This window comes from Ammodytes marinus (genome assembly GCF_949987685.1).
Source record: "Ammodytes marinus genome assembly, contig: scaffold_182, whole genome shotgun sequence".
In the NCBI taxonomy this organism is placed as follows: Eukaryota; Metazoa; Chordata; class Actinopteri; order Uranoscopiformes; family Ammodytidae; genus Ammodytes; species Ammodytes marinus.
Genome location: NW_027648142.1, coordinates 23518 through 35000, shown reverse-complemented (window position 1 = coordinate 35000; position 11483 = coordinate 23518). Strand labels below are relative to the sequence as shown.

Sequence of the window (11483 nt, the reverse complement as noted above, 5' to 3'; positions counted from 1 at the left end):
TTTAAAAAAATAGAAGATGTGTTTTATCAACGGGAAATACTCACAGCTGATTGGTCCGACAGCAACAGCCAGCTGATTGGAGGAGGCTGCAGACCGAGCCTGGCGCCTGGAACAGCTCTAAAAACACAGAAGAAGTTTGTCATAGTTCATTTTTTTGTTTATTCACAAAGATCATATTTTAAGAATACCATGTTTGATAAGAATTTATATTTATTGAAAACGTGTTCCACTGTCTGCTCTGTGTTTATTAGGACAGGACAGGTGCACTCAAATCAGTGTGTGTGTGTGTGTGTGTGAGTGTGTGTGCGCACGCGTGTGCACTTGTGCACCTGTCTAACAGTGCACCTAGATGTCGTAACACTTTTTATTAAACTGTAGTGGTTTAATAAATCTTTAAAATGTAACATTGAGAACACATTCCTTTAAAGCTTGGATAAGGAAAATGTTGTTGCTAAGTCCCTGATATTAGTGAACCCAACAAGTTACTTCTTATATGATATTTATTTGCAACTAGTGGCCATGATTATGTTCATAATATTTGTATCACAGGGAAATGTTTAGTTAGTGTTAAAGTTAAAGTTATATAAGCTATCTTAAACTCATAGAGAGAAACAATCGGCACAGACAGCTCCATTGATGCAGTGAATGGAGTCCCCTCATATGTAGATACCACCCAAGGATTCAAGTCCACTGTTAGCAACTTCTTCAAAAAGAAGATTAAAAGCACGTTTAGAGTATTATCATGACAGAATTCCTTAAAAGTAAATATTCTATTGCGTTTTTTTAATTTTGTAATGATTTTTAAATAGGAGTCAACACTTGGCGGTTAAAATTGATAGTCCACTGTTGGTAACATTGGCTTGTATGTGTGTGTGTATGAGTGAGTGAGCGAGTGAGTGAGTGAGTGAGTGAATGAGTGTGTGTGTGTGAGTGAGTGAGTGAGTGAGTGAGTGAGTGAGTGAGTGAGTGAGTGAGTGAGTGACTGAGCGAGTGAGTGAGCGAGCGGGTGAGTGAGTGAGTGAGTGAGTGAGTGAGCGAGCGAGCGAGTGAGTGAGTGAATAATAGTAGTAAATCACAAAGGAATACAATCATTGCCTAAACGTTCACTTCACTCACGGGGCTGCAGGGGGCGCTGCTGCGGTCACACATGCTGATGCTGCAGTGCAGGTAAACGTCCTCATAGGTCCCGTGGTACAGGAACAGCAGAGCAGAGAAACGAGCTCGCAGAGAAGCACCGCTCTCTATCACCTGCACATGACGACGGTCAACGGCACACCTGGAGGGAGGAGACAATCACACAGGAGCTCAGATTATAATAATAACTAACACACACACACTACTGGCCCTGCAGAGAGGAGCCATTCACACAGGACCTCAAATTCTTTTTTTTTTAATTTTTTTTCTGCATTTTCAATCTTTATTAGACAGTACATAGTTGAAATGGGGAGACATACAGAGAGAAGGGGGATGACCTGCAGTAAAGGTCCACGGGTCGGATTTGAACCCGCGACCACTGCAACGAAGGCCGGAGCCAATATGGTACACGCTCTATCCACTACGCCACCGGAGCGCCCGGACCTCAAATTCTAATAATAATAATACATATTTTTTTGTTTCATAGGTGCCTTAGAGAGCACCCAAAGTCACCATTCAGATTATGCTTTTTACAGAGAAAGCAGTTTGTGGCCCTTATAATGTAAACTTTCAATTTCTTCAGTTTACTGCATATTGCACCTTTCAATCTATTAACTGTTTCATACAGTTTTTTTTGTTGCCTTACCTCTTGAACTTATCTATAATGTATTTATTGTAAATATAACTAACTTATTTGACCTAATTTCATTATTTTATTATTGCACCGCACACACACACACACACACACACACACACACACACACACACACACACACACACACACACACACACACACACACACACACACATTGGGTCGGATATAAAAGTGATTTCGATTCCTCTGTATGTCTGGCACATATTGAAGAAATTGACGATAAAGCTGAATTTGACTTTTGACTTTGGTCTTAACCTGAGCCACAGTCAAGTGGCAGGGCAGGGATCGAACCGCCAACCCTTCGATCATTGGCCGACCCACTCTACCACCTGAGCCACAGTCGCCCCAAATTATTACTGTGTTCCTCACCTGTTCTCGATCAGGAAGTGTTTGCGTGGGTCGCTGGCGTTGGGAGAGTGTGTGACGTAGCAGGTTTCCAGCAGCAGCCCGAAGCGGTCGTATTCAGTGTTGTTCACGGACACAGCGACGTGCAGAGCGGAGCCGAGCGGCAGGCGGACGGGGCCGGCCGGGAACGCCTCGCTGAAGTCTGACCTCGTGTACAGAGTCATGGAGGCTCTGGTGGGATCGCCCGCACGCACCACACCAACTCCACTGGCCCTGAAAAGAGACGACACATACCAACAAAACTGGGATGAGAAGGTACACACACATAAATACACACACATACCTTCCCCACTGGCCCTATTACAAAGTCCATGTCAAGGAGAAGGTAAGAACACACTAACAAACACACACATTAAAAATATTGTCATTTAGAACATTCACAGTAAGTAGAGAAAAAGATTTGAGAAAAATCCAGGTCTGGTTAGGGTTAGGGTTAGTGGTATCTAACCCTACTACTGGTTCAGTATTTGTTCCGGGGCTGTGTGTGTGTGTATGTCTTACTCCTATTCTAACCTCTCCTTGTCCCCTTACCCTAACCGCCCAGCTGTGATGCCTGAACCTATTCGCCAATTTCAGGAACATCCTATTTGGTGCAATATAAACCTGGGAACATTGGGATGACACCAAGCTCAGATATCAGGCTAGTAAATAACTGTGATGGGAGCATGCCTATGTACTCACAGCCCTTTGTTTCCACATATCAAGTAATAGATCTATATATACTGGTGAAAAATATGTCTGTGTGTGTTGGTATCACTCCTATTCTAACCTCTCCCTGTCCTCTCACCCCCTAACCCTAACCACCCAGCTGTGATGCCTGAACCTAATCGCCATTTTCAGGACCATATAGGCTGTGGGAACATAGGGCCTCATTTTGAGGGGAAGGAAAATCTTAGAAATGTGGGAATATAGGACTGTGCATTACATTGAGCTCTTGGACCATTGATACGCTCCCGATCAGGCGAGTACTTCATTGTGATGCGGTGAAGGTTCGTTAAAGACCTACTTCACCGGTGGGAATAAGAAGGTGTATTGAACTCTGAGATCCTATGTAGTATAAATGTGCAAACATTTTAGAAATTGGTTCATCCTAGCCTGAGAAAAGGCCGGAAAAGTGTTGTATGGTCACACTGTCTAAACCTACATTTTACAGATATGACATCACTTCAGTACAAATGTAGGGTTAGGAATAACAGGACAGCTGGGCCAAGAGAATACTGAGGGAAGAAAAACCTCATTCATTATATTATAATAGTGATTTTATGATGATAGAACGCCGATTTCGTATAGGTGAAGTATTCCTTTAACTCACGGCGGCTGGAATCTGATGGCGGCGTCCAGGCTGGTGATGTCATCCAGCGGGAAGACGCAGGAGAACGGGAAACACCTCGGGACAGAGATCGATGAGTTGGACCGATCGGAGGGGAACACGAACACAATGTTGGAGTAGGTGACGTGGGTCCCGTTGTTCTGGAAACAACAGTGAGCGGACACAATGGTTTGACATTTGTTGAAGCTGATGTATGTTTATCAGGGATATCTCCAATAGCATTTCACAGAAGGTGGGGAAGCTTTCTAGGGCCCATTCACTATCCCATGTCGTCTGGAAAGCCTAAAAATAGTCATTTTCATCCCTCATAACGCTTGTCTGCAATGACATTCACTGAGGGTGTGTGTGGGGGGGGGGGGGGGGGCAATAGGGAGTCTGATCAAGACACTTGCTAAACTTAACTTTAATTTGAACCTAAATATTCACTATTATTGCAAAAAACAAACATTTTACTTATTTTTACTTAGTATGACACTTTTTTCCTAATTGATTCTCTCTCACCTTGACCACATTTCCACAGACCTTCCTCCGGTCCACCAGGTAGGAGAAGGTCTCGTGGCCGTCCAGCTGCTGGTGGCAGCGCGGGTCGATCAGGTGAGCAGAGGAACCATTCAGCCCTTGTTCCTCCAGGATCATCTTCGGGACCTTCAGACTCATCTGCTCCCGTCCACACACCAGCTCCGACTCCAGAAAACTGGGTTCATCTACAGCGGGAACAAGGCATTGTGGGTATAAAAGTATTTTGAGCTTCAACAACATGTAGACAGATTTTACACAAACCAGAACATAACAATCTGACCTGCTGGTGAAGGAGTCAACTCTCTCGTGGACGTTTCTACCAGGAAAGAAGAAGATTTTAAAATGGTTAATTAAATACAGTGCTGCTTGAAAGTATGTGAGCCTTTTGTAATTGCATTTAGTTTTACCATTATTAATTAATTTTTATCAATACCAGTATTTTGTATATCAAATAACTGGTCTGGGTTTATTAATTCAAAATAATTTTTTACCGGAAATCAATTGTGTAGTCAAAAGACTAAAATAAAACCAATTATTGTCAATTGTATGTGCAAAAGTTAGTGAACCCTGAGCTGCATTGCTTAAATCGAGCAGGTCCGTTTCCAGAAAACTGGGTTCATCTACAGCTGGAACAAGGCATTGTGGGTATAAAAGTATTTTGAGCTTCAACAACATGTAGACAGATTTTACATAAACCAGAACATAACAATCTGACCTGCTGGTGAAGTAGTCAACTCTCTTGTGGACGTTTCTACCAGGAAAGAAGAAGATTAGAAATGGTCAATTAAATATACACTTAACTCTTTCTGGTAACAATTGACAATAAGAATACATTAATTAATGCTAATTACGTTTAGTTAATGCTGATTAAGCATTGTGTTAGTAATGCTCTGTTAACTAATGATTAATTAAGCATAAACTAAGCACACGTTAGTTAATGTTTAGTTTGTTTATTCAGCATTTACCAAACATGTATTAACAGTTAGGTAATGCTTAGTAAATGCTTATTAAGCCTCAATTAAGCATTAACTAACAGATAATTAGTGTACCCTTATTGCTTCTTGTGTCAAAATCATCAAGGTAAATCATGTGGAATGGTGGATGTTTCATATTTTATCAGCTCTGACTGTTTATATACAGTGAAACAAGGCATTGTGGGTATAACAGTATGTTGAGCTTCAACAACATGTTAACAGATTTTACACAAACCAGAACATAACAATCTGACCTGTTGGATAAGTAGTCAACTCTCTTGTGGAAGGATCTACAAGTAAGACAAATATTTGAAATGTTAATTTAATATACACCAAACTCTTTTTGTGTCAAAACCATCAAGGTAAATCATGTGGAATGGTGGATGTTTCATGTTTTCATCAGCTCAGACTGTGTGTCTACAGTGTGAACAAGGCATTGTGGGTAGAAAAGTCTTTTGAGCTTCAACATGTAGACAGATTTTACACAAACCAGAACATAACAATCTGACCTGTTGGAGAATGAAAAATATTTTAAATGGTTATTTAAAAACAGTGCTGCTTGAAAGTATGTGAACCTCTTGAGCTTTTTGGAATTGTATTTGGTTTAACCATTAACGATGTATTTCTATCGATATCAGTATTTTGTGTATCAAATAACTGGTCTGTGTTTATCAATTCAAACATTTATTTTCCAGAAATCAATTGTGTAGTCAAAAGACTAAAATAAAAGCAATTATTTGTCAAATTTTGTTTGTGCAAAAGTTAGTGAACCCTGAGCTGCACTGCTTAAATCGAGCAGTTCTGACTCCGAAAAACTGGGTTTACCTACAGTGGGAACAAGGCATTGTGGGTATAAAAGTATTTTGGGCTTGACAGATTTTACAGCACACAAACCAGAACATAACAATCTGACCTGTTGGTGAAGGAGTCATCACTGTTGTGGACAATTCTACCAGGAAAGAAAAATATTAGAAATGTTCCATTAAATATACACCAAACTATTTTTGGTAACAATTGACAATAAGGATACGTTAATTAATGCTAATTATGGTTAGTTAATGCTGATTAAGCATTAAGTGTTAGTAATGCTCTGTTAACTAATACTTAGTTAAGCATAAACTAAGCATAAGTTAGTTAATGTTGAGTTTGTTTATTAAGCATTTACCACACATGTATTAACAGTTAGGTAATGCTTAGTAAATGCTTATTAAGCCTCAATTAAGCATTAACTAACAGATAATTAGTGTACCCTTATTGCTTCTTGTGTCAAAATCATCAAGGTAAATCATGTGGAATGGTGGATGTTTCATATTTTATCAGCTCTGACTGTTTATATACAGTGAAACAAGGCATTGTGGGTATAACAGTATGTTGAGCTTCAACAACATGTTAACAGATTTTACACAAACCAGAACATAACAATCTGACCTGTTGGATAAGTAGTCAACTCTCTTGTGGAAGGATCTACAAGTAAGACAAATATTTGAAATGTTAATTTAATATACACCAAACTCTTTTTGTGTCAAAACCATCAAGGTAAATCATGTGGAATGGTGGATGTTTCATGTTTTCATCAGCTCAGACTGTGTGTCTACAGTGTGAACAAGGCATTGTGGGTAGAAAAGTCTTTTGAGCTTCAACATGTAGACAGATTTTACACAAACCAGAACATAACAATCTGACCTGTTGGAGAATGAAAAATATTTTAAATGGTTATTTAAAAACAGTGCTGCTTGAAAGTATGTGAACCTCTTGAGCTTTTTGGAATTGTATTTGGTTTAACCATTAACGATGTATTTCTATCGATATCAGTATTTTGTGTATCAAATAACTGGTCTGTGTTTATCAATTCAAACATTTATTTTCCAGAAATCAATTGTGTAGTCAAAAGACTAAAATAAAAGCAATTATTTGTCAAATTTTGTTTGTGCAAAAGTTAGTGAACCCTGAGCTGCACTGCTTAAATCGAGCAGTTCTGACTCCGAAAAACTGGGTTTACCTACAGTGGGAACAAGGCATTGTGGGTATAAAAGTATTTTGGGCTTGACAGATTTTACAGCACACAAACCAGAACATAACAATCTGACCTGTTGGTGAAGGAGTCATCACTGTTGTGGACAATTCTACCAGGAAAGAAAAATATTAGAAATGTTCCATTAAATATACACCAAACTATTTTTGGTAACAATTGACAATAAGGATACGTTAATTAATGCTAATTATGGTTAGTTAATGCTGATTAAGCATTAAGTGTTAGTAATGCTCTGTTAACTAATACTTAGTTAAGCATAAACTAAGCATAAGTTAGTTAATGTTGAGTTTGTTTATTAAGCATTTACCACACATGTATTAACAGTTAGGTAATGCTTAGTAAATGCTTATTAAGCCTCAATTAAGCATTAACTAACAGATAATTAGTGTACCCTTATTGCTTCTTGTGTCAAAATCATCAAGGTAAATCATGTGGAATGGTGGATGTTTCATATTTTATCAGCTCTGACTGTTTATATACAGTGAAACAAGGCATTGTGGGTATAACAGTATGTTGAGCTTCAACAACATGTTAACAGATTTTACACAAACCAGAACATAACAATCTGACCTGTTGGATAAGTAGTCAACTCTCTTGTGGAAGGATCTACAAGTAAGACAAATATTTGAAATGTTAATTTAATATACACCAAACTCTTTTTGTGTCAAAACCATCAAGGTAAATCATGTGGAATGGTGGATGTTTCATGTTTTCATCAGCTCAGACTGTGTGTCTACAGTGTGAACAAGGCATTGTGGGTAGAAAAGTCTTTTGAGCTTCAACATGTAGACAGATTTTACACAAACCAGAACATAACAATCTGACCTGCTGGAGAATGAAAAATATTTTAAATGGTTATTTAAAAACAGTGCTGCTTGAAAGTATGTGAACCTCTTGAGCTTTTTGGAATTGTATTTGGTTTAACCATTAACAATGTATTTCTATCGATATCAGTATTTTGTGTATCAAATAACTGGTCTGTGTTTATCAATTCAAACATTTATTTTCCAGAAATCAATTGTGTAGTCAAAAGACTAAAATAAAAGCAATTATTTGTCAAATTTTGTTTGTGAAAAAGTTAGCGAACCCTGAGCTGCACTGCTTAAATCGAGCAGTTCTGACTCCGAAAAACTGGGTTTACCTACAGTGGGAACAAGGCATTGTGGGTATAAAAGTATTTTGGGCTTGACAGATTTTACATAAACCAGAACATAACAATCTGACCTGTTGGTAAAGGAGTCATCTCTGTTGGGCGCATCACTGCTGTGGACATTTCTACCAGGAAAGAAAAATATTAGAAATGTTCCATTAAATATACACCAAACTATTTTTGGTAACAATTGACAATAAGGATACGTTAATTAATGCTAATTATGGTTAGTTAATGCCGATAAAGCATTAAGTGTTAGTAATGCTCTGTTAACTAATACTTAGTTAAGCATAAACTAAGCATAAGTTAGTTAATGTTTAGTTTGTTTATTAAGCATTTACCAAACATGTATTAACAGTTAGGTAATGCTTAGTAAATGCTTATTAAGCCTCAATTTAGCATTAACTAACAGATAATCAGTGTACTCTTATTGCTTTTTGTGTCAAAATCATCAAAGTAAATCATGTGGAATGGTGGATGTTTCATGTTTCATCCGCTCTGACTGTTTATATACAGTGAAACAAGGCATTGTGGGTATAACAGTATTTTGAGCTTCAACAACATGTTAACATATTTTACACAAACCAGAACATAATAATCTGACCTGTTGGTGAAGTAGTCAAATCTCTTGTGGAAGTTTCTACCAGGAAATACAAATATTAGAAATGTTAAAATATACACCAAACTCTTTTTGTGTCAAAACCATCAAGGTAAATCATGTGGAATGGAGGATGTTTTCATATTAACTCAGACTGACCTTCACACCTCCAGACGGTGCCATTGATCACACAGGTCTGAGCTTCAGTGCAGGTGTCACACACAGGTGTTTTAGTGTTGACATCTGATGAGGAGCACAAGACAAATGAGTTCACTAGAGAATCTGATGGAACCAGAGGTCTGAATTATCCTGAAGACATGATCATCTCCTGATACAATGAGGATTCCATTCACTGTCAGTCTGAAGAACTAGACTTATAACTTTGTGCTTCAGCAGCTGAAGCCTCTGGATCTTGATCTTATCTTTTGGCTCAACGTTGATACCACAGTGTGACTGACTAGAAGGAATACTTGTTGCTCACCTGCACAGTATGCAAAATTGCAGCTAGAGGGCGTTAGGAACTTGTAGACGTAGTAGTTTCCTGGGCAGGCTTTCACATGGATTGGTTTTTGCGGGTACTGGCAGCAGCCTCCACTATAGCTGGCACAGACCTGGGCCTGGATGATGCCTGCAGAGAGCTGCGGGTGGGGCGTCTGCAGCCACAGTGCAGCCTGAGTTCCACACATGTCTTCCTCAATGCATCTCTCTGGCATCTGAACGCTGCTGTTACCGAGGAACAGACGGTAATAGCCCTGCCAGACATGGGTTGTGCCCCAGCCTGTCACGTCGCAGTGAGCCGCCGTGCTCCTGTACCTGTTGTCTGTGGCTCTCCAGGCGTCGTCTAGCGGCGTGTAGTGATCACACGGGTCCATGCAGCGAGATGTGCCGTCCACCAGGAGGCAGTCCTGACCAGAAGGGCACTGTGTGCCACCGCAGGAAAACGTCACGGAGCCGGCTGGGGTCGTTTGGGCCGGTTGTAAATCAACCTGGATGGAGAAAACCAAAAGAGAAAAAATAATGTTTTAATAGTGACATAGTGACATCTGTAGATTTATGTGGGAAAAGGTGAAAAAAAAACAGTATATATATTCATTTTGCCCAAAATAGCAGAAGGAGGAGGAGTAAAGATGATTCTAGTTTGAGCTACATCTGATCCACAGAGCTCCAACAACTTATACGAATCTAGACACTATTTTCTGCCTGGTTACATTCGACCAGTAACACCACATATGTCACTTTATTGTTTGAAGACTTTCAGAATTGACTTAACCTTTATGCCCTGTTCATGGAGATTTGTGTATCTGGGGTTGCATTTTTCAGATAACTGTGGCTGTGATTGTCCCCTAGCCATAACATTTGGTAAGTGTGTTTTCCAATGAATTTTGTTTATTCTGAGTTTCTTCCATTTCCACTTTGTTTTGACATTGGCCGTGTCCGGACTGCCATACTAGCGTCGTACATCCTACATACTCACCATCTATATACTGCATACTCTCTACTCAAAGATCGATTGTGTATGCGAGCTGCGTCGAAACGTTTTCAGTTGAAGTATACTCAAGCAATGAAGAATTTCTTCTTCTTCTTATAAGATTCAGGCAGTTTAGACACTGTCAAGCTTATAACCGCCCTCTACAGGTTATATATTGAACTAGATTTTTACAGTCCTGTGTTCATCATCTGTGTTTTAGACCTCTTGTTTTATAATTATGTTTTGAGGTGGAGGATCCCTCCGACGCTCTCTGTCCGGCTCATCAGCACTCAGCTGTCTGTGAGTTGAGCTGGACGAGCCGCGGTGTGTGGAACAGCGATCTGTTCTAATCTCTCTCCACTATCAGACTCACTTCACTCATTTCACTTAGTAACTCTAATGTTGTTAGGTATTTATCTTCATCTCTTATCTATTGTAAGAGTTTATGAATGACTGCACGTACAGTTGTCAGATCGCGGAACCCCAAACAATGTTGTTGCCTAGCAACTTGCTCGAAAATATTTAATTTTCCTGGGCGGGTAGAATTGACCCAATGCATTGTGGGGCGGTTGAGTAGGAAAAGTATACAATCGATTCATACCCAAAATCTTCCCGGAAGTTAGTACTCATCCGGGAATTCCTCACATACCCAAACTCGCATACCCAACCGTCACATACTCAAATTGAAGTCAAAATGAGTATGAGTGGGACGTTAGTATGGCAGTCCGGACATGGCCCGTGTGAGATGTTTTTGTTACACTGGGTATGTTCGCTACACGATTTGTACCATTGACTTCTGAGCCCCCCCCCCAAATTAAAGTGAAAAAATATTTTGACTGTAATTTCCCATTTCTCTGTAGCAAACTTGATAATGTTATGTAAAAATAAGCTCAATAACAAAAGCCGTGGGGGGGCCCAAGGCAGAGGAGGGGCCCACCAAAGCTTAATATAGGCCCCCAATCTTTAAAGGCCCCAAAAAAAAATTCCATTCCAAAAAAGAAATAATTGATTGGCTCATGATAGGCCACTGACTCTCGCAAGGAGATCAGGGGCCTATCATGAGCCAGTACATTTTTGTTATTTTTTAAATAACATTGTTCAGTGCCACGAAGACCAGGGTCCCATGCCGAGCCACTAAAAAATAAAGAAAGACTTCAAAGAGAGAACGAGCTTTTGGGATTATTAAAAACAAATTCCGAAGCTGACATGATTCTTTAA

General features: G+C 39.5%; 2 protein-coding genes across 2 annotated transcripts in view; both read right to left on the bottom strand.

Moving 5' to 3' along the window:
- Positions 1–2373, bottom strand: part of LOC307270989 (pancreatic secretory granule membrane major glycoprotein GP2-like) — a 2892-nt gene extending 519 nt beyond the window's left edge. Inside the window, exons 1-3 of the mRNA XM_080054876.1 lie at positions 2159–2373; positions 1117–1276; positions 45–117 (exon numbers count right to left, since the gene is read on the bottom strand). Coding sequence (XP_079911002.1) covers positions 45–117; positions 1117–1276; positions 2159–2358 — 433 coding nt within the window. The 5' untranslated portion in view covers positions 2359–2373. The remainder of the gene's footprint in view (positions 1–44; positions 118–1116; positions 1277–2158) is intronic.
- Positions 2374–3502: 1129 nt separating this feature from the next.
- Positions 3503–9543, bottom strand: LOC307270990 (uromodulin-like; the record flags this gene model as incomplete). The annotated part of the gene is made up of 5 exons (XM_080054877.1): positions 9279–9543; positions 8957–9040; positions 8804–8839; positions 4026–4228; positions 3503–3664 (listed from the first exon to the last, which is right to left on the bottom strand). Exons 1-5 carry the CDS (start codon positions 9508–9510, stop codon positions 3503–3505), a joined length of 717 nt encoding a protein of 238 aa, XP_079911003.1. The 5' UTR covers positions 9511–9543.
- Between the last annotated feature and the right edge of the window lie 1940 nt (positions 9544–11483).